The sequence below is a fragment of the Balearica regulorum genome, chromosome 8 (genome assembly GCF_011004875.1).
Source record: "Balearica regulorum gibbericeps isolate bBalReg1 chromosome 8, bBalReg1.pri, whole genome shotgun sequence".
Taxonomy (NCBI): Eukaryota; Metazoa; Chordata; class Aves; order Gruiformes; family Gruidae; genus Balearica; species Balearica regulorum.
The window spans coordinates 17,006,009-17,033,991 of NC_046191.1; the positions used below are offsets into that span (position 1 = coordinate 17,006,009).

General features: G+C 38.8%; 2 protein-coding genes across 2 annotated transcripts in view; one reads left to right on the forward strand and one right to left on the reverse strand.

Annotated features, from left to right (window-relative positions):
• The window catches only part of SELENOF (selenoprotein F), a 28,585-nt gene extending 10,558 nt beyond the window's left edge, over nt 1-18,027 (reverse strand). The window contains exons 1-3 of the mRNA XM_075759868.1: nt 17,874-18,027; nt 14,830-14,997; nt 1,968-2,031 (exon numbers count right to left, since the gene is read on the reverse strand). Of these exons, the coding sequence (XP_075615983.1) occupies nt 1,968-2,031; nt 14,830-14,997; nt 17,874-17,942 (301 nt within the window). The 5' untranslated portion in view covers nt 17,943-18,027. The remainder of the gene's footprint in view (nt 1-1,967; nt 2,032-14,829; nt 14,998-17,873) is intronic.
• A 539-nt stretch (nt 18,028-18,566) lies between these two features.
• The window catches only part of HS2ST1 (heparan sulfate 2-O-sulfotransferase 1), an 82,203-nt gene continuing 72,786 nt past the window's right edge, over nt 18,567-27,983 (forward strand). The window contains exon 1 of the mRNA XM_075759866.1: nt 18,567-19,035. Within this exon, the coding sequence (XP_075615981.1) occupies nt 18,912-19,035 (124 nt within the window). The 5' untranslated portion in view covers nt 18,567-18,911. The remainder of the gene's footprint in view (nt 19,036-27,983) is intronic.

A 27,983-nucleotide genomic window follows, 5' to 3' on the forward strand; every position in this document is an offset into this window, starting at 1 on the left:
GGTGCCCACCAGAGCCGCTCTATCACTCCCCTCCTTCATTAGACAGGGGAGAAAAAGTGCAACAAAAAGCTTGTGGGTCAAGATAAGGACAGGGAGAGATCACTCACTAATTATCGTCACAACCAAAACAGACTGAACTTAGAGAGGGAATTCATCTAATTTATTACTAGGCAAAACAGAGTAGAGGAATGAGAAATCAAATCAACTCTTAAAACACCTCCCCCCACCCCTCCCATCTTCCCAGGCTCAACTTCACTCCCAGCTTCAACCTCCTCCCCCTTCAGCGGCACAGGGGGACGGGGAATGGGGGTTACGGTCAGTTCATCACATGGTGTTTCTGCTGCTTCTCCATCCTCAGGGGGAGGACTCCTCTCATTGTTCCCCTGCTCCAGCATGGAGTCCCTCTCACGGGAGAAAGTCCTTCACGAACTGCTCCAACGTGTCTCTCCCACGGGCTACAGTCCTTCAGGAACTGCTCCAGCGTGGGTCTCTCCCACGGAGTGCAGACCTTCAGGAGCAAACTGCTCCAGCATGGGTCCCCCACGGGGTCCCAAGTCCTGCCAGCAAACCTGCTGTGGCATGGGGTCCTCTCTCCACGGGTCCTGCCAGGAGCTTGCTCCAGCGTGGGCTTCCCATGGGCCACAGCCTCCTTCAGGTGCCTCCACCTCCTCCAGCATGGGGTCCTCCACGGGCTGCAGGTGGAATCTCTACACCCCCTCATCCTTCCTCCATGGGCTGCAGGGGGACAGCCTGCTTCACCATGGTCTTCTCCATGGGCTGCAGGGGAATCTCTGCTCCAGCACCTGGGGCACCTCCTGCCCCATCTTCTGCACTGACCTTGGTGTCTGCAGAGTTTCTTACATCTTCTCTCTCCTCTCTCTGGCTGCAAAAGCTCTCTCTGCTTTTCTCTTTCTTAAATATGTTATCACAGAGGCGCTGATTGGCTCGGCCTTGGCCAGTGGCGGGTCCGTCTTGGAGCCGGCTGGCATTGGCTCTATCAGACACGGGGGAAGCTTCTAGCAGCTTCTCACAGAAGCCACCCCTGTAGCCCCCCCGCTACCAAAACCTTGCCACGCAAACCCAACACATACTCAGAGCACTTAACTGTGACAAATTCACAACCATAAAGAAGCTGAGTGAATGGGCAACAACAGTTGTGAATGTTTTTACATTTGCTAAATGGGAATGGTCATGGAGATAATATGGACTCCTGTGCTAACAAAGTTAATCTCACAGTCTTGTAGTAGGACAAGGCATTTAAACAATTCTTGGTTTGGATTATAAACAGTTGGAAAGAGAAAATAGCTTGCTCTGGTCTTGCAGTCAGTTAAGTGAACTGTGTGTAGGCAGAGGTGGCAGGAGAGGATCTAAAACTAGCATAACTTAGGTTAGTTGTAACCTGTTTTAAAATCCCTTTTTTTAAATTGTTCAGTCAGCCTTCAAACAGAGAGGTATTAACACTGGCCATGGTAGATGGAGACGTGCAATTTTACACCTAAAGCTAGAGTAATGTTTCTTCTCCCTGTCAAACTAGGTCCACAGTACAGTATTAGGATCTTCATTACAGAAAAAAAAAATCAAAGTATTGCTATCACCTAAGTTCTTCCCCCATTTATAAGAAAATTCCTGTTTGAAATTTCTCATGTTTTTCCTGCAGCTTCCTCCCACCACACACTGATGGTACTGATTTTCCTTTTACACTACTGTATTCCATTCACTTTACTTGACTGTCATTATCCACTGACAAAACAATTATAAAGCAGAATCTGTGAAAGGAAAGTAGTTTCATAAATGCACAATATAATTTCATCAATTACTGGAGGCCGGTTCCAGGAGTCTCAAGTCAATGCAGCTTTCCTGATATAATCTACAAAATTTATGACTACTTGTGGTAGTACTTAAAAGCATATTTTGTCATTCAGCTGTGACTATTTCATATTTGAAAGAACAGTAGTGGCTTCACTTACCCTGGACTTGAGGGAACCTTCCCAATTTTCATCCACATACCTCTAGGACAGCTCCTGCATAAAGCTGTAATAATAAACAGAAGCTGTTAATGACAAGAAATCTAAATTACTCATTTACTGGTGTTATCTGTTGAACTATTTTTTAGTTTCCATTTTAAACCTAATTTATAATAAACAGTATTTCACTGTCCAAGTCAAGGCAGTGACTCTAGGCTTTGTACTTAGGCTAACTATTAGTAGTTTATTGTAGTTAATTGAGATTGCAGAAAGATGACAGATCACATTAATAAGCCTTAGCTGAACTAATATACACAGGCTGAGCTAACTTTGATGCTTGCACTTATGTCAATCACTTCTGTCAGCTATGCAAGATACTCAGATTCAATGTTCTTAAAGCAAAATACAAGTTCATTTCAATTTTATGTAGTATCTAAATAAAAACCCCTAGCAGTCTTGTACACTGTCACATTTTTAAACTTTTTTGGGGCAACATGCAGTTGATTCTATAGTTTGCTGAATCTTATATTTAAGTTAACAGATTTTTTCTGGCTACTAAAATAGAACTTCATACTGTAAAATTAGGCATTTTAATCTTACAGTTATCCATACTGTATACCAAATCACGTCCTAAACTTGAAACCCCACTGTTTAGAGAAGTTGACAGAATAAGCTTCAGTTAAAACTTTTTAATTCATTACTTTCTATAAACAATTAAGACCTCAGCTTTCATTTTCTTTTAGACAGTGTTTTCATGACAAATGTGCAAGTTAGGACATGAAAAAATATAACCTTAATGAAGTGATGTAAATTCACATTTCACTTTAAATATGAACTATAAATACATGTAATTAAAAATAAGCTTTCACTATGAAATTTAATGAGTACTAACCTCTCTGAAAAAGGAGTGACAAGTCATAAAAGCAAACCACATGATATGACAAAAATCTCAAAGGCAATTTTATTAACACTTCATCACCTATCTATGTAGGCATTATGGACAACCAGGAATACATCTTCATTTCAGAATATTAACCTTCTGAATTCAAGGTCCAATTCAATATCTGCCTAAATACCATGAATTAGAAATACTCTAATCAGTTGCAGGAAAATTACAATTTCTCTCCTGACATGAACTAATCAGTAATCATTACTTCCACAGGAAACAGAGCTAGAAATGTTACTTTGCATTATCTGTTTGGAACAGCAGCTCAGAAATTTGCTTAATTACGTTTACATTTTCAACTAGATATTAGATTTAAGATAAAAACTAAGATTTGACTGTTAAAACCCAGAACTGCTATGAAACAATGCTGGAGAGATCAAAAATACCATATTTAAAAGCTTTCTTTTCACCACCCAAATAAAGATTTTAATTAAAAAAGGCACTGATAAACAGCTCAGATACTATCTCACATAATTAAAGTTCCTCTGGACTTAAAACATGAAATAATTACAAAGATGGAAGAAACATGGAATAGTGAGATCAAACTTTACTTACCTTGTCTCTATTCATTACTCTTTAAAAAAAGATTCAACAATATCAGCAATTCTAGATTTAGATATTAGTTTGCACACTCACTAATACATTGAACATTTATACTCGTTCTCTGATACTGACAGTTATCTGCATTTTTCTATCAAGAAGTTAGGATAAAGAAGTAGACAGAGAAATAGCCTTTTTCTATCTAGTTAACTAATTATTTATGTGTATAAAGACCTAAGAACACCTAAATTTAGAACAACAATAAAATGAGCATTTTTAAATTCTCACTACTGCAAATAATTCTTAGGGTTTATTTCTTCCTTTCAACAAGGATTTCTATGGAACAAGATCACTGTAGGAATCTAGAATATATAAGACATCTTTAATTACAAACTACTCCCAGTTTGTTACTTCTATCAGATATTGGCTAGGAGTTAACTTTAACAAAGAAAACAGCTCAATTGTTGGTGTCTGTATTTTGAGCTTATAACTCTGGTGTAATTGAAGCCCAACTGTGTTGGTACAAAAGAGTTCAGATTCATGCTGGGACAAGCAGCTGCTCTCTAGATGGCTAGACAAGAAAAAAGAAAAATCAATTGGCTTCATTTGTAACTCTAAACAAAGGTGTCTTTTGCAAGAAACACAGGTTTATTTGCATCACTTGGCCCACAACAAAAGCATACTTGTCCATATCTACTGCTACTACCATCCCATCATATCCAGAGCAGATGTCCTCCAAACTTCCTTGTGAAGGCATTTACTGTGTTTAAGTACTGCTACAAATGACATGTATCACTCTGTGTGGAGGCATACAACCAGATGAGTCAGTTCATTACACAATGCTTAACTCATAAGTTAGTTCATTTTAAAATAATGCTTCACTTGTTTTAGTGCTCATGAAAGTGAGTTCAGTACTACAAGTAATGAAATAAAGACTCTCTAAACTAGTGTCCATCTTAACATGCAAAAGAAGTGCTGTTATGATTTCCAGGCTGATTCATGTCTGCATCTATAAAAATAACTTAGCTTTTTATAAAACATTCTAATAGAATGCTAAGACCATTGTGACAAAATCTGAACTTTTCCCTCATCTTCTACAAAGCATCAACTTTGATGATTTAAACTTGAGTTAAACTCAACTTGATAACTCGAGTTAAACTTCATTTAAAAGCTTTTTGTAAGCACCTGACTATCTTGTAATAGTTCATACTGATGTAATGAAGGTGGCTCTTCAGAACTGAGAGGAGGAAAACCACACTATCAGTCATGTCTGCTTTAATGATGAAGGAAACTGGTAATTATAACAGAATAAACCACTGTTTACACAAGAATAGTGTCAGATAAAAATATGTATTGTAAAAATAATTGTTCCAGCAATTAAAAACAAGGAACCTTAACTTAGGTGAAAGAAAACATTTCACCTGTTATTAGGAGGGGAATTCAAGTAATTTCTGCAAGACAAAATTCCTGCAGTGCTTCATTTATAAATAGATACAGTATTGTTATCACAATTACTCATGGTAAAGTCTCCAGAAGAAAAATTACATTCCTGCTATGAAGCTGCTATGTAACTGTTAGTGTTTACAACCAAACAGGAATTCAGATCAAAACAAACTGAAAAAATGGTACTTAACAGAGACTGCTTCTAGATCACAATAAAATGGTGTTAGACAAAAGGTGACAAAAAGAAGTTTTGTAAAATACACTAGTTGTCCCTAATTTTACTTCTATAGCACCTATACTTTGCATACTGGTTTCTTCTAACTAAGTCTGACCCTGCACAGCTTACACAGTGTCACTCAAACTGGATTTGTACAGCTGTTTGCAACCAGCTGAAAACAATTCTAGTACCATCATGATTTACAACATGCAGTGAAACAGCTGTTAAGATAAAGCCTCACAATGGTAAGTAGCTATCTTATAGTATCTAGATTCTCTGATATCTGCATATTTTTCTCTCTCAATATCAAACAGTTTAAAAAAAATAAAGTTAACCTCTGAGAACAAGCAGTAAAACACGAGTTACAATTACTGCTAAAACTCTGGAATTTTCACTTGCCTCAGGTACAAGACAATCTTCCACAAAATATTTATCAACAACTAAACTCTTTCTAATTCAAGCAATTTTTGTTTTTATGAACTCACTGTAATTTTCATTTCATATTACTATATAGCAGATCTGATGAAAACCTCCTCACCCTCTATTAACTCATACTATTGTTTTACTTCAAAGAAAACTTGGGGAAAATACAGATATTATTATTCTTATTGGCCAAAGTTGCTTTGTATATGCAAACTGGTATCATTTTAAAATAGGGTGCAGGATCTCTTTTTTTGAAGGGCATGCAAATTAATTTTCAGCATATCCCACTCACCCAGGAAGCAAAACAAGTTAATTGATATTTGTTCTTCTGAGAAATGAAGTCACAAAGAAAAGATTTTGGTGCAAGAGTCTTCTGCTCTTTCCTAAACTTAGAGCTACCAATTCATTTGTTACTTTTACTAGAAAACTAGATTAAAGAATAAAGGAATATATACTAACTATAAAATATTTTCTCTTCTATGGGGGAGAGAATGCAGGGTATTTGTATGGATAGTTAGAAGTTTTCAAAATCACTCTAGTCTTTCCCTTCCCTGGAGACAGAAAATGAGCAAGAATCTGTGGGTTAACACAGAAAGCCTCACTGCCAGGAACATTATGAATTACTGTTCTGTAATACAGAAAGCCAATAAAGTCATTGCTACACACACATATCATTCAGAGCTGATGTCATCAGTAAATTTAGCAACAAAGAAACTGCTCCCATTCACAACTCATTATCCTCTGAAGGGATATGCCTAACTCTAAATAAGAGTTTAGAAACAAAGAGTCAAACAGTCAAAACCCAGATATCTGAATTAGTGCTATTCCTGTAATTAGTGATACGTATTCCAGGCAAATTCCTCCGAAGAAAGCTGAAGCAGAATCTAAGCTCTCATTTATTTGCAAGGAAGGAAATTCCAACTGAACATAATGGTGAAAAAAGTCACAATGAGGGTGTTTAAACACTGAAATAATTTATTAAGAAAGGTTGTAGAATCTGTATCCTTGAAGATCTTTGTAACTGAGTTCTACTTTGAGTAGCAGAGTCAACTTTTTAATTCTGCATGTACATAACAGTTTTGCACTACTATTACAGTCTTCAGCATACAAAAAATGTGTCATCCATGTGTTTTATTTTTGGTGTTAAACAATCTCCTTCTTGCACTATTATGTAAACACTTGCTCTTTAAATCCAAAAACCTCCAAAAAGCTTCAAAACAACTTCCCCTCCTAGCAGACTATTTTTTTGTTAACTTTGCTCTCTGAAATGGTTTGGTGTAAGGTCATGTGAGCAAGAGATCTGGCACAAGGGTGACAGAAAATGCAGAAGCATTGTTGCAGAAGCAACCATCAACATTAGACCTCTGTGGCATGGATTAGGTGGTGTGAATGCCCAATTTCGGGAGGGGGGGGCAAGCAGGGCAGACAGAGTGGAATAGAGAAGGGTGGTGGAAAAAGAGCTCCTATGTACAGGCTCTCGCTTGGACCTAGTGAACAGAATTACATATGCTAAAAAGTAGAGAGCAAAAGTTACAGTTTAAGTTCCAATTTTGGAATATACTGTCCAATTAACTTCACTATCTAACCATCTACTTACCTCTAGAAGTAGAATCCCTGAACATCTCATTCTCCACAATCTGTGCTTTTACTAAAAAAGAGAGCATCTTAGAAGAGTTGCAAAGAAAACAGAACTCATCAACTATTTATTTGACTTTGTGTATTTAAGTAATTTGGAGACTCTGTACTTTTGGAAGTTGTTTCAACCAATGTAGAGTCAAATGCCAGTATTTTATCCATATGTGTGTCCAGATGAAGGTGGTCAGACTTAATTAGCTAAACATATTCCATTTGCCAGCACAGATGCACATCAACAACTGTAACTCACATTTAGCAAATTCACATTTATAATTTCCCTAACCTTTTCTTTTTCACTGATAAGACTAGAAAGAGGTCTTCCATAGGTAAGGCTTGCCCTACTACAGGCAGATAAATACATTATCTTTGTTTATCTGACAGAGATGAGCCTTTGGTGAATCTGCTCCAGACAAAAAATAGTAAATTTCTGTCTTTGGCATCGACTAACTAGCTGCACCTTCCTTATCTAGGACTACTGTTTGTCAACATTAATTTTCATTGCTGATAACATCATGTATAGAAGGAAGGGAAAGAGTATACATGGTAGAGCTCTTGAGAAGGACATCCACTTCAGCACATTTTTAGTACAAGGAATGGCTGTTGTATTGGGTCTGGCTGAGATGGAGTTGATGTTCCCCACAGCAGCCCTCACAGTGCTGTGTATTGGTAGCGAGCAAGGTGTTGTTAATACCCTTATGTTTTGGCTAGCACTGAGCAGTGCTGGCCCAGCACCAAGGCTGTCTCCCCAACATTTCCCCCCTCACCAGTAGGCTGGGGGTGGGGCAAGATCTTGGAAGGCAACACAGCCAGGACAGCTGACCCCAACTGACCACAGGGATATTCTGTAACATATGACATCTGCTCAGCAATGAAAGCTAAGAGAAAGGAGGAGAAAGGGGCAGGGGTGGATTTGTTAAGTCTTCCAGAGCAACTGCTATACATACTGAAGCCCTGCTTCCTGGGAAGTGGCTGGACATCACCTGCTCATGGGAAATAGAGAATAAATCTTTTCTTTTCATTTGCTTCTGCACACAACTTTTGCTTTTAAACTGCCTTTATCCTGACCCACGAGGGTTTTTTTCCATCTTATTTTCCTCCCCTCTGTCCTGCTGAGGGGAGTGATAGAGCAGCTTGGCAGGCACCTGGCCTCCAACCAAGGTCAACCCACCACAGCTGTGTGTAATATTCTGAAGCAACACTACTCTGATAAGATACTGTCTCAATTAGAGACAACACAACCACCTCAATTCCTCAACTTCCTTATCAATATTCCCCATAAAATTATTCCCCTCTGAACTGTATGGGACACTTTCGTTAAAAGCAAGCTTTGAAGGGAGATCATTTGACATATTAGCCTTAATTACAGACTTGTGATTATTTACTTGACTGTTAAGTAAAATATGCTGTCATTGAACTATGCTATTTTTAAGTCACACTTGAAACAAATAATGAACAGGAACCATTTTTACATAGCATATTAGAAATAAGGAGTACAGGTATGTAAAAGCACAATTTGATTTTTCCAAATCACACAAAGGATTTTATAGAACACATCAAAAGACAGGAAAAGCTATAAGTAAACTAAAATTCTAATTCATTTATACAAGTATCGATGACTTACACTTAAGATACACCACTGATATGTCAATGAATTCTAAATAGTTCTCTATTTTCTCAAGTTAAAAAACCAGAGATGAGACTGCTTCATTGGAACTATTTATATTAAGAGCCTCTGGCAGAACATGCAGGCAGCCAACAGTAGTTTGAGTGTAGCACTTTAATTAGTAAAATGAAAAGAAAAAAACCTCAAAAAATGAAACTAAATTGGGTCACACAACAGTAGCCTAAAGCATTAAAAGCATTTCAAGTTATTCTAGTTTCAGTAATTATTGAGTTTTGTAAACTATTTTGACTTTTAAAAAGACTGAATAAGAATGTCACCTTATTCCTCCTTGTAATTCATAACAGCACATTTAAAAGGTCTGTACATGTAAAAAGGTAGAGTTCTGAGAGCGCTTTCAATTTGATTTTATTAAAAGTACCACACAGTCACAATTACAGTGGACATGTTTTTTACTAATATTACACTAAATATTTATTTCATTTCCAGGAGGAACATAACACTAACTCCATGCAAAGAATTGTTTTTAAGTTATATTCTCTGTATGATGTAGTTTGACCATAAGTATTATTCATTAGGATTAAAATAACCCATTCTGCAGAATGGTTTCTGCATATGTGCTCATCTCCTATCCTATAATTCTTGAAGGCTTGAGTGACAGATAAGGTAGATTACAGAAAACTGAATTTGTACAGGCATATTTTTTACCTTGCAGTGAAATTAAGAGTCATCTTTTCTCCAGATTAGACCAAGCCAAATGTTAGCGCCTACTTATTACATGGGCTACACAGACAGAATTCACTCTTCTTTTGCATATCATCCCTCACCTCCATATTTTTCACCCACAAAAACCTCTCAAATTGTGTGATACCATGCAGAAACAGGTGGCTAATGTGGAAGAAAGGGTCAGAGCCCAGGCTTTACTTTCAACAGACTAGAAGTTCTGTGGTTTTGCAGTGTTCAAACAGGCCAAATCATTCATGTCTTAAAATGACTCCCCACAGTTTCAAGTATCAAGGACTTGCAAGGAAAAGAATCTCAGTTTGATGCAGGGAAAACATGGTATGATCTGCCATCAGAAACATTCAAGTACCTAATTAAGTGCAGCACCAGTTACAATGAAACAGCTAGGGAACAGGTCTGCAACACGCCCAGCTGCCACATGTTTTGATCAATCTAACTGCAATGAAGATATGATTACCTGACTGGCCAGTGGAGATCCACAATAAAACTCTAAAAGGTTCCTCTGATGTACTTTTACTTTTCCCCATTTTCCAGAGTGTTTTAGTATGCATTGTTAGGATTTCCTCCCCAGTTGGTTCTGTTTTCAGCATTTTTCAAAATGTTGAGAAAACACAACACTTAAAGGTCACTAAATATCACTATTTTCAAAATTTCATCCCTTCTGTTTGTCTACAGCTAATAGTGTTATGCCTATTGACTTGCATTAACTTTCAAACAGCAGTCAAATACTGAAAATCATTTAGGTTCAGGTAGGATGTAGAATGAGGATCTGAATGTAAAGCAGCCTTAAGATGGGCTTTAAGATTTTTTGGAAAAGGTAATAGTCAAAGTTTAAGCTGCCCACAATTATTTCAGGTTAATCTTCACAATACTTTCATGTCAAAATTGAAGGAAGCTTTCATATTTACTAGCGCAGGAAGAAAATCAAGTTGGAAACATCCCCTCTTACAGCACAGGAAATATTTCAGAAACTCAAAATGGATTAATTATATTGTTACATCTAATACAAGTTTGGCAAAAAAATAATCCTAAATTTCTCATTATCTTAGCACTGAGACCAGATATTCCAATAAATTATTAAATCATGTTTTGATAGCTTATATTTTGACAAGCAACAAGAAAGTTGCTAAAAATCTCAGGATGTTTTTGCTTAAATTAGTACAGCAAAGCAGTTAATACCCACCTCTATGTAACTTTAAAAGTATGCATATTGACTTCCATATCATTATGTTTGTCTTGTTTTACAGCAGAATCATAAGCTATTTCTAAATAGCTTATGACAGACACTTGTGATGTTACCCACAACAACCTGCCATCTAAACCATCCATTTTCATGTCTCCAATTTCCTGGCCAACTTTTGCTTCCACCTGATGTTATCTAATTCAAACACCATGACATTACAACATGACAAATACTTGAAAACAGAAATTTAAAATGTTGGCATTTAACACATCTTGGTGAGCAAAGTATATTTCAAAACTCTGTTTAGAAACATTGATGACTTCTAAGGGTTGTAGCAACCCTGCACAGTGCAACTGTGAAGTTTAATGTACTGCAAATTTCAGAGTTGATTCTTAATATCAATTTTGATTTTGACATGCATATACTGTATATTACAATCTTAGATTTATCTCAACAATTAATGGAATATGCTTATAGCTATGTCTGAAATGATCACACAGCATAAGTGAAGCTGCAGATGGAGTGTGGCTATTTTCAGCTACCACAAAATATGGACAATCTCTCCTGCTACTACAATTTCACGCACAGTTAGCTTCAACTCCATTTCATCCTTCTACATTTTACACACCAGCACTACTCTACATCTGACAGACTGAGGCTTAAAACTTGCAGCTGTCTAAAGCAATACTGTTTAAGCTAGCTTCTGAATTAGTCTGAAAGTGAATACAAAAAAAAAATCTAGAAAATAAGGAAATAGCCAAAATACTTTTTCATTTTACAGTACAATTATGAAGTAATTAAAGTATTTCACCGGACAGGTGTCAGGAGATATTAAGAGCAAGACAAATATTGGGTAACGAGAGCACCTCACAGCTATTTTCTGCTATGTCAACTCACAGAATACTGGACCAATAACAAGACCAGGATTAATAAACATCTTTCAAGGATATGAAACAGCTGAAATCTGTAACACCTCATTTGAGGTTGCACTGATGCTATGCAGCACAAAGTACTTTTAGGACTGGGCATATTTCACAGATCGTTTGTGAAAAGTAGCAGTGATACATAAAAATTCTCAGATATGCACACTATCCCCTTTAATTTAAGAATTAACTTAAAATCCTGAAGTCTGTCCTGGAATTCTAATAGTTTGCAAGTCTTTGTAGCACAGACTACCAACATGCTGTGTTACATGATGGGAACAAGTATCTGCTCACATAATGAACAAGCTAGGTCATGTACTGGAATCATGGCTTAGAAAAAAAAAGATTTACGTACTTTGATGATGTTCAAGCATGTAGTTATATCACTAGCAAAACCCAGACCACCACTGCTCTGGAACTCAGCAACATAGAAGGCTGCTAATCAGAAGGTCAGACATCTTACATCCATATGAAGGTTTTTAGAACAAGATTTAAAAATTCTTCAAGCAAGAGGGTAGGAAAAAAAGACTTAAGACTTTCAACATCCATTCACTCTCAACTATCAAATTTTCATTAGAAAGATTTCTATGGTAACCTGGAAAAACCTAGTGAAAGAGAAAAAATAGCAAAGGGCAATATCCAGTTTTTCTATTCTGCACACATATCATGAAAATACTGCTGTAGCAAGAAACTACTATAAATTAGATTGTTAATTTTTATGTAAGAGTAAAATCTTAAGCTCAATTACATACACCTATTACAACCAGTACTATGTTAAAACACAAGTCAATCCAAAATGTGGTGATTCCGAATACAATCTGTTAAGATAATATTCATGGTCATTTCTCTTGACGCTAATTTTCCACCGGCTAGTTTAAGGGAAGTTACTCAGTACAAGTTTGAAAAAAATTAAAACACCAATCAGAAACTCCAAAATTTACATTTCCAAGCAGTGGTAACAGCATAAAAATTTTCTACCTTCTGAAGCAGCATTTGAAAGAATATTAGAAATGATGCTATAAATTAGCACTCAACCACATAACCACAATGTTATAACAATCCAATATTTCTATTCACACATAGGAGGGAAAGCGTGCAAACCCAGATATGAAAATGCATGAAGACAATATCATATCACTCCTATAATTCAAGCCAATACTTAACATGCTAGCTCCAAATCTCAAGTATCATTTGTCACAGAAGTAAGAAGAGATAAAATAATAATCAAGACGTACATTGAATTGTGCTATAGCAGCAAATTGTTCCTATTTACTACAAAGCACAAGCAAAAAACAAAACTGGGTAAACCAACACAAACAGATTAAAAAACAACTTATAATAAACAATCTCTTGGTTCCTATGAATATACAACAAATTCTGGTTTGCTGATGGGATTTGAACAAACCTGAGACTCCGTCCAGCCCTATACGATTTGCTTTACTACATTCAACACAACTAAAGTAGAAAAACTTTTGAGACTAAAGATATTTACAATGTAAAGCCCAGACCAAAAAACAGCATTTGATTAGTCTTACACAAAAAGTGTAATTATCTACACAGTGAATTCTAGGTCTGATCCAGGATAATCAGAAAAAATATCTATTGATTTAAATTCTGTTGTTTGATCCAACTTTTATTAATGCAATGTTTACAATACAAAGTTAAATCCTTGAGTAAATTACTGATAACTTTTTTCTTCCTCAAAAGTTGCATTGACAGCAATGCAACATAACTCCCCTAGCTTATTTTCCCAACAAATGACAACAGAAGTTACCCTGCTCCACAAGTTCTTGTGCTACATCTTATGCACACTGAGGCAATGCCAAGAATGTTACCTGAACAAATAAAAGCATCCGCTTGTTACATAAGTACAGGAAGCCTTGCTGTTGCCACCACAACTGTTATTGGTTGTGGTACACAACCACAGCACAGCACCCTTTCCTATTTTTCCATTCCCTTTTAGTACATTTCATTAGATTCATTTTTCAGCTTTTGTGCGTGTATATGTACAGATATGTGTGTATATATATATATATGAAAGAGCTGGAGCATTTGCCAGACACAAACTTTCCTTTATAAGATTCATAGATCTAGCAAAGAAAAAAATCTTAGATAAAGTCCCATAAGGATTGTACCAACATAGTACTGTAAGCTTTGTCAATATATGAAACAGTACAATTTACAGTCTTACCTCTTACCTTGATAGTCTCTCAATACTAAGGAACTACTAATTATTAATTCTCCGCAAATCTCAAACACTTGCTTCTTGTTATTTAATACATTGTACCTAAGACTGTAATCAGTGATTTTGTTAAAAATTACAGGCAGATTTTTTTTTATTATTATGCTGAATTTAAATGACAGGAGAAATCTGCTACATTTCCTCACTAATTTCACATTGGCAGTTATTTAGCCATCTCCTAGACATTAAAAATAATTTCAGCATCTCTTCTCCTTGAAATCTCTACTTTCCTTATAATTGGTTGGTCTTCAATGTATTCTAGAGTACTCTTAAATTACAACATATTTGAAAGCATGTATTCTTTTCAAGGGCTCTGTAAAAATTCTTCCTTGCTGATGTACCTGAAGCAAGATAGATATTTATTTACTACAGATAAAGGAACAGGTTTGCCTTAGCCTGACTGAAGCACAGCATGGGCTCTGAGCAAGATCATTCCCAATATTTCTACCTGTTAGAACCTAGCTGTTCTCACTGCTGCAGATCAGAGTCCTGCTTCTGCCAGGTTCATGCCACTTCAGGAGCTGACCTGATGCCTACACCAGCCTTTTGTTCCTAGGGACTGAACTATCCTGGACATTATACTATGAGTCAAGAACCAAGCAATAGCTGTGATCAAGAACACTAGTCTCCTTATCCTCTTTTTTTGCCCTCTTCAAATCCCACACATCCTTCAATTTAAAGAAGCAGGACATTGCTCCCATTAATCACTTCACAGTACAGAAGGGCTGTCACAGAACCAAAGGTCCCTCTGCTTATACAGGGATGTTGTTTTAGAGCAGTATGGTAAGTCTGCAAATCTAGACCCTAAGTATACTGGATTATACAGAAATACTGCATTTTCTTCTTGTGATTATAATCCAGATTCTCATATATTTTTAAAATGGGAAGTCTCATAAACATAACACAATGTGTTAAATTTTTCCACAAAGGATTTGTTCCACAACCCACCTTTCTAGTTTCCAACTGAGCTTCTTCTTGACAGCACTGCCTGCAGAACGGATCCAACTGATTCAGACTGAACTGTCCAAGAAGGTTGCAAGAACTGCACAGCAAGTTACTGGAGAAGCCCAGCTCTCTGCAAGCTTCTGATGACAACTGCGCTCCATATACACTTATCTGAAAACCAATACAATGTTAAACTTTAGTATTAAATTAGTTGCTTAAAAAAGGAAGATTTTAAATGCTTTAATGATTAGGAAGAACAATTAAGTCTCTTGTGACCATTTTACAGTAATGCCTAACAGTCTGCCCATAAGTGTAAGATATCACCTTATTTTGAAGAATGGTCTTAAGATCATAGTGAATTCTAGACACTCATAATATGTCTATTTCAAGGTATCAAACCTTCTAAAGTTTATTTATATACACTTCTGACAACTCTACTGTTTTCCTATTCCTAGCTTCAAATTAAGAAAAAACCCAAACATAATGAATCAGCTGAAATGCACATGGCTACAGCTCTCTAAAGCCTGCTCCTTCAAAACAAGTTCAGTAAATTTCATATCACCAAAACCACACTTTGAAAATAAGTATAACAACTCAGCTTGGGAAAAGCACAATCAGGGAGTGATGAAACAGACCAAACTGCTCAACAAGGCATACAAGTAGAATTTTAATTTCATGTTTGCATTAATGTTACAGGAAAATTGCATTCTAAAAGTGGAAGCATAGATAAAAACCTGCAATTCCGATTTACTAGCAATACATTAAAATAGGCAACTCAATTACATGGTTTCTATGTAAAACACCAGTTCTGTTTTTAACGCGCAGCAAAAACAATTTTACCAACTATCCCGGCACTTAAATGATATTTGGGGTTTGTTTTTACATTTCCTCTTCCCTAAACAGGGATTTCTCACAGCCTAGCTTAAAACCTTTCCTTCCAGCTGTATGCTGAGGGGCAGGGGGAAGTGAGAATGGAAATTAAGGAAGAAGAGAAAGGAAAGTTCTCTCAGATGCATCTGGGTGAAAGGCCCTGGGCAAAACCTACAACATCTAAAACACCAACAAAACTGTTCTGTGTTCAGAGAAGAGAGATGATACCAGCAAACTAGACTGGATGATAACAGGCCAAGAGTCAGAAGAATTATGCTGGGCAAACAGAAAAATAAAGAAAAGCTAAGGTTGTCCTTCAGCAAATCAGACTCCTCTTCATATCTGCCCATCATTTAATATATACAGCACACGGAAGTAAAGTAGAAACAAAAATCTATTTCCTCTCCTGAAGTGGCCAACCTATAGTCAAAGACATGTCACTGATGTGACAGATAGGAAGTGTTATGGATTAGGAATTGGTAGAAAATTTATTAGGTGACTCAATCTGTTTCTCTATATCTGCTAAAAAGTATAATATACAGAAAACTATTTTGAACTTACTATTCTACCAGGCAGAAAGCTTATTTTTCTTCTTTGTACAGGACACTGCTGAAGTAATTTCTATATATGACAGCAGACAAGCAAAAATGGGACCCTATTCTACTGGAATAATCTATTATTTTTCTTTTCTGAGGGATACTAGCATTAAGCAATATAACACCACCACAGTAGTACAGAAAATCTAAGGTGGATGCCAAACATTGCCAAAGCAACATCACTGTTCGCTTATTAATGATGACAGTAGCTTAAACAGTTTTCTTGCACCTTGCTGCTTGCCATCCACCCCTTTCATGCTTTACTATCATAATTTCCTCACTTTCGAAATTATTCAGCTGGGGGCAAAAATGGTATTACTAGCATTGCCATTTTGCTTCCACGAGCAACACTCATCACACTTTTCCCCAGCAGAGCTCTAGAGCATCTGCATATATAAAGCCAATACTCTCCTGGTTTTGGGCAGGACCAACCAAAAAACAAACAGTATATGAAAGCAAGTAAAGTCTCCATTACAACAGAATTTCTCAGAAGATCTGGTTACACAGCAAGCTCAAAACACCTTGAGAATAAAAATCATAGAGAAGGGGAGGAAGAAAAAAAAAAAGAAAGAAAAAAAGAAGAGGAAGAAACTGGCTCTCCCTAGTATTTTTCTTCAATTTTCAGTACCACAACTATTGTACTATCCAGAAATAATAAGTATACTAATTAAATGTCTCTATTTAGGATTAGAAAAGAACCCTCACATTTCAGAAGTTAATTTCCTACCAGAACAAGATAATTTCAGATACTTAACTAGTGATGCACCTCATTTCAGCAGCATGCTCTCCTTTAAAGCTTTGACTACCAATACTCATTACGTGACTGCTTTGCTTTCACATTAGATAATTTAATACAGTAAAGCAAACGCAGCATCAATACAAATTGCTTTAGGAAGTACTTAATAGTTGTTAGAGTGAAACACTTCAACAGGTCTTTTGTATAACCTCATGCCTCTGGAGCTCAGGCGGGTCCGAACTTTCAGGGCATCAGGTGCACTGAACAGAGACAGCTGACTCGTCCGGAAAGCCTCGAGGGACAGCCTTTCCCAGGACAACCTTCAGTTAGAAATCAAAACCCACTCAGCTTCGCTTTCCAAACTCGTTCTCAATTTATTACTAAGGATAACCCGGGTCATGAGATTTATGACAATACACAAACCGCATTAAATAGGGCGAGGAAGCCTGTACATTTATTTCAAGTCACTGCAACACCCACACCAATCGCCGCGTTCTCTAAGCTAACAGGGCAAACCGAGACGAGGGACAAGGCCGAGGGGCGTTTAGGCTTCAAGACGCCGCTCTCGCAGTCTGGACAAGTAGAGGCAGCGACAGCAAGAGGGAAGAAGGCAGAAGCAGAGAACAGCCTTCGACAAAGGGCAAGAGGCGGCCTCGGAGGCAGGGGAGCGCCGAGGCACGGGACGACGCCTCCGGGATGGGATAGGCAGGGCAAGGCCCACTTCCTCCGCCTCCCGCTATGGGACACGTCTCACTCCCGCCCCACCCTCCCTTAAACCCTCTTTCTCTCAGGAAATCGCAGCAGCACTCAGCCCCGAGCGCGAATAAACCGGAACGGCCTCTCACCGCCTGCAGTCCCACTAACAACCAGAACCAGCAACGCCCCAGGGCCGTTAGCTCGGCGGCCACCGCCATCTTGGTGCCGGAACGCTCCTGCCAGCGTCGCCGAGAGGCCGCTGAAGAGCCTCACTCATCGCGGATGCCCGACACATGCCTGATGCGGGACAGGGTAGATTTACTCCTAACCCCGACACCACAAGCAGAAACAGCTAACCCAGAACCTCTTCGGGAAGTCTAAAGCAAAGGTATTTCAGTCTGTTCAGAGTAGCGCCTCACAGCAAGGCTAGAGGAGCTGCCATTCCCCAGCTTTAGTCAGGCATTACAGAAACAGCCCTAAGTAAGGTCCTTTCTCGTTCCAGACAATTACTGCCAACAGGCAAAGCGGCATATGACCCCCTAGACCCGGCGATTGACAGCCAGTCTGAGCAATACTATTGTGCCTTTCCCAAGTGCCGCGGTGCCTGTGCCCAATGAGAGTGGGGAAGGGGCGGGACTTTGAGAAGGGCCTCCCAATCACGAAGGGTCGCATGTAGGCGGGACATCGTCGCGGTCCGGCACCTCAGAGCTGAGGGGGGAGGAGGAGGAGTCAACTCCCTGTGGGCGGGGCGTCACCTGAGCGAGGCCAATCCAGTTGTGGGAGAGGCGGGGTGGCGGTAGCACCGCCCAATGGCGGAGGGCGCGGGGGCGGGTCCCGCCGCCGGGAATCGGCGGCGGCGGCGGCGGCGGGCGCGCGGTTGGGCGTTCGGTTGCTCAGCAGCGCACGCAGGCGGGGGAGGGGCGCATTGGTGGCCGCCGCGCGGCCGTTGGTGACGGGCGCGGGGGGCGGTGGGGACCGGGCGGGCAGTCTGCCTGCCTGCCTGCCTGCCTGCCTGCGGGGCGATGTGAGAGCGGCGGCGGGCCCTGTCGCGCGCCCCCAGCCGCGCTCCCTTCGCCTCCCCTCACTCGCGCCGTCCCTGCGGCGGCGGCGGCGGCTCCCGCCGGCCTCCGCGGCCGGGCCCCGCGTTATGTCGTGATCCCGGGCGGGCGGCGCTGCTGCTGCTGCTCATGGGGCTGCTCAGGATTATGCTGCCGCCCAAGTTGCAGCTGCTGGCGGTGCTGATCTTCGGGGTGGCCGTGCTCTTCCTGGAGAACCAGATCCAGAAGCTGGAGGAGTCCCGCGGCAAGCTGGGTGAGCGGCGGCGGGGCGCGGCCGGGGGCCTGGGGCGGAACGGGCCGGGCCGGGGGCCGGGGCAGGGCGCGGGGAGGCAGGGGAGACGGCAGCGCGGGCGGCCGGACCGGCGGCGGGAGCGCCAAGGGTTGGCAGCCGGGCACAGCCCGCCCCGGTGTGCCGCCGGGCCGGGGGCGGGGGGGCGGACACGCACCGCTGGCTACTTTTCCCGTATGGCTCCTTGCGTTTGCATGCCCGAGATGGTAAAGGACCAGATCAATACGGTCTGGGGACTCCGCAGAGGGGCTGTCAACAGCAGAGGCAGCAGCCTTGGCCTTTGAGTTCATTTGTATGTGTGTTTTGCGAGATCATGAGACCTAGGAGAGATCGGTGTTGGAAAGGTAAATATTTTTGTAGTGTGTCTAAATGGGTTCTCTTCAAAGAGCAGCGGTGTTCAAAGCTATTAGGAGCAGTGGCTGGCCTGCCTGTGCCTTCTGACAGGCACCTGGGGGGCGAGAAGAGAAGCAGCAGTGGTGCCGAAAGTGGGTCTAGTTCTGCTGCCTGCTGCTGCAGCGAGTTACTGCCTTCTTCACATTTAATTTCTGCTTCAAATGTACTAACGCTTGGCATTGTAAAGGAAAGCACAGAGTAAAAAATAAAAGAAAGAAAAAGCTAAAGACATTGTTCATAATGACAAATGGGTAATGTGTTTTACTCTCATTGAATGTAAGATGTTGTTTTCTACAGTTTACTGAGTGTATTTAGTGATCTCCTAGACTGTCACTGAGATGTAGTTAAACAGAATAATGATGAACTTGAAAATTCTTGTGTAAGATTTCTTTTGCTTTTGCTGTGTTAAAAAGACCTTTTTAGAGTAATATCTGTCTGGTAGGTGAAATCTTACTGCTTTGTCTATTGTACATAAGGCTGCAGAACTTGTATAGATTTTGCATCACTTAAGGGTCTCAGGGGTGTGAAAAAATACCATTCTGAACCTAGTTTGTGGTGCCTAGGAGTTGTAAAAACAGAGCACTGAGACTTCTGGTGTATACGAGTGCAAGGGCTGATTTACAAACATTGTTTATTTGTTTTCTGATATTATTTAACTGTACTAAGATAATTAGATTATGAACACTTCAAGTTTGTAGAAAGAAAAGAGCACGTCATGTTCCTAGTGTTAAAACTAGAAGTGGACTTTGAGTGACATGGGAAGTTTAACAGTGAGCTTCTAACGGAGTCAGAGTCAGCGTAACAGTGTTGAGCTGTATGAATGCCATCGGGGTTTTACTTCTCAGCATTCTTTTTCACTTTGCTCTCTCTGAACTGGGTATTAGAAATCAGGACCCTGGAAATAGCAGTGGTTGGTTGCTTGGGTTGCGGGATGCTCTTATTCTGCATATTTTTCAACTGAAAGTTCGTACCAATTATAATTGAGGCATAATTTTTGCAGGGTCTCAATCACTATAAACAAAAATTTGAAGAAGAAAATGAATGAAATTGGAAGATAATTCAAGCAGGTGTTAACATAGTGCTCAAGGTTCAGTGGAATTTTGTGTCCATCTGTTTTAAACTGGTTGGTACCCATGGCTTCAGTGCCTCTGTTGCTCACAGCGTATGTTACTTTAGGGAAATCTACCTCCTGGCATGAAAAGATTAACATAATGCATGTGAGAATAAAAAATTTTGCTTGTAAAACTTCCTCTTCCTCCTTAATATATATGCAATGGGCATGATTAAGTTACATGTTTAGAGGATTAAAATACACAGCTCATACTGCTTGGGGACAAGAATCTAATTACTATGTTCTGCTGATTTTATTTCTTAAGGAGAAGGGAAAACTATTGTAAAGTTTATTAAAAGTGTGAGGAAAGATTTGCTTTGTGAGCAACTTATTAGTGATTCTCTAAAACCTGTGTAAGGAGAGAAAAAGGGGCTTCCTGCAGCAGCTTTGAACTCGAGTTCTGCTTTTTTAACATGGGAGTGTGCTTTATTAAAAGGTTTCTAGTTGTCTGAATGTCTCCCTTTTTCCGTGTTTGGTATGTATTTTATGACTAGCAAATGATAAGGTTTCATTACAGATTTTTTTTTTTTTACCATCGTGGTTGGTGATATTTCTACTGAGCTGTAATATGGAGAATGTTTTTTTCTGAACAAATTAATTAGTTGGCCTAACACGCTTGAATTCCAATCTTTCTCCCTGCCCCCTGAAAGAATGGAGGTGTGTGGGTATGTGGGGGGGGTGTCTGTGTGAAGAGGCAGTGATACTTTGATTTGATGATAATGACAAAGTAGTTCTTTCGGTCTTTCAGTTGTGTTTCAGTGGGCACTTTATGTTAGAAGCCACATTGCATATTGTTTGAGTACTGAGTTTTGAACTATGCTGTAGCTTGCATTGATATGTCAGATGATAAACTGTCATCTTGGAAAGTAATTGTAAAAATTAGGCTATGACTAGGAAAACCGAATGACTTCAGAGTTGATGGCAAATAAAATAATTCCCCCATTTTATCAGCAGTTCTAAAAATACTCAGTCATACTTTCTGATAGAAAGCGTTTTATCCAATTTCTTCGCATATGAGCAATTCTCGTTTCTGTACTGAACAATTGGAGGGGTTTAATTTCAGTTCAAAAAATATCTTGCCTATAACATGAAATTGGAGCGCATTTCTGGGCAAAAAAATAATGGGAACCTCCTTCTTCCTGTAAGACTTTATATAGGTAAAACTCAGTCACCCTGGCAAACTTCTAAGTTGAAAAGTACAGGAGATAGAAGCAAATGACCATCACAAATGCTGGTGTTGCTTTTTTCTCTATGATGATCCTAATATCATTAAAAAGGTATTTGTAAACCTGTGGGTTTCTTTATCATATGAAAGATAACTCTTTAATAAAAAAAAATAAAGAAAACAAAAATAGGCATTGTAACTTCTCTGCAGCTGTTGGACTTCTTAAGCTCTTCACAAATAGTTTGTAGTGGTGAGATCATAAGCAGAGCCTTCAGAACCTAGTTTCAAGTACTTTTTTGGTGAGATTTGTACATACAGCTATTATATTATTATTATTATATTATAATTTTCAAGTTTACATGTAAGGGCAGCTAAATTGGCATTCCCTCCAGACTAAGCTGTCCCTAGTTGCCAGTGAGTACTTCAATGTTTTTATTTAAGCCTGATGTAGGTATTTGCCCATTAGCTCTAGGAATGCACAGCCCTAATAGAGAATGTTGCACGTGAAAGGCAAACGTTGAGGTTTGCACTGTCACTCCCAGAACAAAAATAATGTCTGACCATCCCCTTTGGTTTTGGAGGCCTGGTGGATGCAGCTCTGCCTCTGGTTTAAACTGACCTAGCATTAAATATGTACCATGCTATCTCCTGCATTGCCATTAGTGTTTGTGGTGAGTTGGATCAAAAAACTGACCCAGCTGGAAGTAATCCAGCCGTCTCCTCTCTCCCCTCCCCTCCCCTCAATTTTCTAATGCATTAGTGGGGAGAAGAAAGAGAACAGAGAAGTTTGTACATGTTCTAGTTCTTCTGTTAAATTAATTTTCTTCTACAACAGTAAGTACTAGGAGCACTTCAAGGTTGGGCAGAGGGGTAGAGGAAGACAGTGCCTCATTCAGGGAAGAGTCTGTGGGATGGAGAAGGCGAGAGTAGCAGAGAGGGGAGGATTACGCTTTGGTGGGGCGGAAGTGAAGTAATGCTGCTACTTTCTAGCTGTTTAGTGATACTTACGTATTGGATTTTGAAAATAGTTTATGTCTGAGTAACATAATATACCATAACAGGGAGAGCAAGGATTGAACGCCTTTATTACTGTTTCAGATTATTGCTTCATATCAGGTTGAAACACTGGTTAGCTGTACTGTGTGAGTATTTCTTCTGCCAAGTCATAAACAAGCTTCCGGCTCCTATCTGTTAATTCAGCACCTTGAATTCTGTCGTTTGAAATAAATTCTTAATATTTTACTTTTTAATTTTTTTTTGTTTGAAAATACATGAATAATTTGAAAGGCTAAGGCGCTTTTCCTAAGCCCAGGGAAGAAAATCTAATTGATGATTAATTGATGGCCGGATTATTTTTTTTGTAAAGGTGGTTTCCTAGCACCTGTGGCCTTTGTTGAGGTAGTATCCCACACTGTGCAAGTACCTAACAAACCACTGTTCCTTTGAAGTTAAATGATTTAACTTCCCAATGATTAAATCTTGTGCTTTCTAGAAATATAGGAGTTTCTACTTTTGGGGGGAAGTTGAAATAATAGGCTACTTATGTTTCCTTCTTTTGGAAAAAAAAAAAAAATCTCCTGTCAGTAGGCCTGCCAGTTGCATGTGTGTGGAAAATCCCTCAGAAAACTTATTAAATTGTCCCTCATAATATAGCACACATGGTTCTTTAGTATATTATTTATACTTGAACTTAATTTATAAAGAGTAGTTTGTGATTGTTGGCAGTTCTGGCTGCACACAGTTATGCAAATAATTTACTAGCATTTCTTCTCTGTTGCCCAATAGTTATTATTTTCCACTGAGTAGCCAGAGGCATTCTTTCAGAAGCTGTTTTCTTGTGTACCAGGTTTCCTGAAATAAGAGTTTTAATGCTGCTTCCTCAGTATATCTCCAGTCATTCTTCCACTTTGCCTTGCTGATTCTATCATTCTCATTTAGTTCCCCCTTACCATTCCCCTTCACCATGCCCCCGGTCATTCCAGACACTTTCAGAATAAACTTTAAACTACTCCCGTACTATGCTTGTGCTTCGTATTGAAAAGTGTGATATAGAGCAATTGTATATATTTAATTATTTATTATGTTTTTCTTTGTGATTTTATATTTATTTATAACTTTTTTGGGGAATAAGTGTTGCAGCTGCTGCTGTTGCATTTTCTGTCAAATTGGTAGTGTCTGAATTTTGACTAACAGAGAAGTGTGTGTGTTCCCAAGCACGTACCAAGACAGTTCAGACTTGCTAATGGGCTCTGGGGCTTGATCTCACCCCTTCTCCCTGGCACTCCAGCTTCTGTCTCTAACAGTGGAAATGAGGCACAACTTTTTAAAATTTCCTTCCCCTTCTGGAAGGCTGCACGTGAGAAACTTTAATATTGTTGTATGTAGTTTGCAGGCCGCGTGCTTTTAGAGAAATGGGTTTGAGAATTAGTGATGTGGTGAGAGCTGTGCCTTTGCTTCTCATAGCAGGTGCTGTTGCGAAGAGTTATCTGGCAAGGGGATGTTTTGGTTAGAGATGTTTTGAGGTCAGTTCTGGGAGATGAAACAGAGTTGAGAAATCATGAAGTGTTCACCTCCAGTCCCTCAACCATGTATTGCAGTGGGTGAGGTAATTGCCGGGTAAGGGACTGCATCTTTCTAGATTCTATGTATGTTACTTTTTAACGCACAAATTTAAGCTGAAGAGCACAAAGACTTACAATGCCATCCTCCAGGGAAACCCTGGAAGAGCCACGATTACAATCAGCAGTTTAGGATAGAAATGGCTTGTTGGATAGCCAAAGAAACGCAAGTGCCATGATCATCATCGTTGTGAATTAATGCAATATTACAGATTTGGTAATGGTAGCTATGAGGGAGGGAATTAGTTCAAGTTTGAGAAGCTCAGGAGAAAGTCTTTAAAGGAGTTCTAGCTCCTGTTCTTCCATATCATTGTTTTTCTACAAAGGAAGGGAGATTAGGTTATTTCAATAATAAAATACCTAGCAAGTTTCAGTAATGTGCTTGGCACTGTAAAAGGAAAAGTGGTGGCACTACCAGAAATCAGAAAAAGCTACTTTTAATGCCTTTATTTACTCTATGATAAAGCAACTAAAACAATGACATTATGGCATAATGCCATGCCAGTGCTCCCTTTGTTTTTTCTTGTCTATTTTCTACTTCTGATCATGGAGAACGTAACTACAATTTTCACACCTGCAATGTGCCTTTGAAATTGAATGACTGGAAGTTACTATGTCTTTTTTTTTTTTTTTTCTTTTTTAGTTCTAACTGGAAATTATTATCAAAGAAACTGGTTTAAAACACAGCAAAACCCTAACAAAACCAGAGACCCTGAAATACTCCACTAAATTAGAATTTCCTGGTCATGCATTTTATGTATGTATATGTGTGTACGCATGTATATAAATACATATAAAATGTATATATATATTTGAAAAAAGAAAAAGTCCAAACCAGTCATTGTTAAACTACTTAAATTTTGGAGTTAGCATAACAGGTTAAACCATTGCATTCCACTTTATCATGTACATCTGAAGTGAAATAAATCTTAAGATTTTTTTTTCTTCCTTATTTCAGAAAACTGACATATTTGCAGCTGGCTTCTTTTTTTTGCACAGCTTTGTATTGCCCCTGGCTGTTGAAGTTAGGGACATTTGAACAGTTCATGAACAAGTAATTTCCATATCTACTGACTGGAACCGTGACTCACTCACTGTTAGGCTTACTCTGGCCAGACTTGTCTTGTCTTTTGGTAACGAATGCCTTCCCTCAATTTCTTGTGCCTTCCCTCAATTTCTTGTTCCTCTTTAGGAAATAGATGGCTTTTGCATATGCAATCCTCCATATATTATCACTTAATTGGGTCAAAGATAGCCTTTTTTATGTAATTGTGTGCAATCTGTAGTTTTTGTCGCTTATTTGAAGTGTATTTAAACCTTGTCAAAGCAGTATTAAAATAGTGGTAAGTGCTTTGCTTGAAATGTGGTGCTATTTATCTGTTTATATATCTGAAATACTAGCCTAGCAAGCATAATGAAAGTGCCATGCTGTAGAAAAATAGCTGAACTGTTACGTGTATTTGCATTATTTTTTTTCAACCAGAAAGAAAAGATAAAAGACTGAGTGAAAGGAGTCCAGTGTTGAGAGAGGCATCTGAAATTTAGCCAACTGGCTGCAGCCTTTCATAAATATGTACAGACTCTCAACTGCAATCTGTCTTACTCGCTATCTAGACAGGGGCAGGCAATGTCTTAGCCAAACCCTTAGCTTCATCTCGTGCTGAAGCCCATCAATTCTGTTGGAATTGCCCGCTCCCCTAACAACTTGTGGCCCCATGAAGTTGTTGTGTTCAAAGGCTAGCATCTTGAGGAAGGCGGCATTCAGAAAAGTCTTCAGTTGCTTAGGAGAAGAGCCAACCTCTTTCCTTCCTGGAATTGGGTCAGTTGGTTCTTTATTCACGCCCCAACTCCTCTCCACTTGACCTTTTGAGTTCTGGAGAACTGAAGTCCCACCATTTGGTATTCCTATCAGTAATTGCCTGTATTAAAAATACTGCCAGTGCTGATTACAGTTGGTATGCCCAGGCACTTCACTAAAGGTGTACGTTCTCAAAACTTGTAGAAGCATTCATGTTGCACATATATGTTTTTGTGTCAGGAATATGCTGTCAGGACATCAGTGTTATTGCAGGAAGTGCCCTGGAGCATCAGGGTCTGGCTTCATATTGAGTGTCTGCATGTTCCCAAGTAATTAATTCATTGCTGTAATTTAGCTTTTTATGGATATAAATTAAGAGCATATTTTTACCGTAGAGGTATTGTTTGCAAATGTGTCTGCAGGAAGCCCAGCTACATCGGCACGTCTCTTTGTCTCTAGTATCAGAATTGTTGTATTATTGTGTATTGTTGTATTGTTGTATTGTTGTATTATTGTTGTCCTTACTTTGCAGTATCCTTGTGTCATCATGGTTGCAATAACGTTACTGCTATAATAATTATTATTCAAGCTTTCTGGTAGTGATAAAATTCATCATGAGTAGCTAGGAGTCTAGAACAGTCAGAGAATCAGTAAGATAATTAAATTACAAAAAGTATTTGGAAAAAAGCTATCTATCATTTTGGCCCAGTCTTTGTCTGCCTGCCTTTATGTCCATTCTCTCTCTATATCCGGTTAGAGTTTAAAATGACAGCTGACATCCTTTTTTTTTTTTTTAATCAACTCGCTGTTTAATTCTGAATACTAATTTGTGTTGAAACATATGTAAAACTTAAGTGCTGTTTTGATAAAACAGCTTTTGATGATTTTGAAGTGTTTATGCAAACCTTGTGCATAATTGCTGTAAAACTGTAAAGAGTGTGGGGATGGGATCTTAGGTTCCTTAAATTAAAATGCATATCTTCCCCATTTACTTCTGTGGTGGTTTTTCTCTCAGAAGGTGTTATTTTATTCTTCTATATTTTTAATAGATATTAAAAATACATACAGAAGGGAGAGTAAGGAATATATAAATTTATAATGTATATAATTATAATAAATATAAAACCTATGTGTATATAGATTCCTCACTCCCAGTATGTATATTTTCCAATGTTGTAGTATAGGACTGATCGTTCTTGGACAACAGATTGAAAGGCACTAGCATTTCACTTCACTTTGAAAAAGGTGCAAAAAGGCTGTTAAGAACATGAAGGAACTTGAAGGTACAAGAGCAAGTGAACAGAGATTGTGCTTGTTCCTCTCACTTTCTGCAAAGTGAAGAGGGAAATCCAGCTAATTTAAACTTAATTATTTTTTTTCCTCCTGAATCTTTTTCCTTTGTATCTTTCCATTTTCAATATTTCTATTATCTTCTGGGTATGTTGTTGTTCAGAAAGATTGCATAAATGGCATATCTGTGTTTTCTTTGAAATATTTGCATTTCTTTACACTGATTGTGGGGGGGGCTGTGAAAGAGGTTTTGCAGTAGTAGAAGTCTTTTTGCAACATGCAGCATTTGCAGTGGGTTTTAATAAATAAAACATTAATCAGCAATTGAGTGTATTATATTGGAGTTGATTTTGATAATTCTTTCTGAGCAAAGGATTTCTGTGATGCTGAGAAGGATTTACGAATTTAGAGTAAAAGGGAATAAAGTCAAAAAGTAGGATGTGAAAATGATAGAATCTTATTCTGACACATTAAATAGACCAAAAAGTGTCTCCTGAACAAAACAAAGCAGTCTAAGATTTTGACTCCTTTACCATT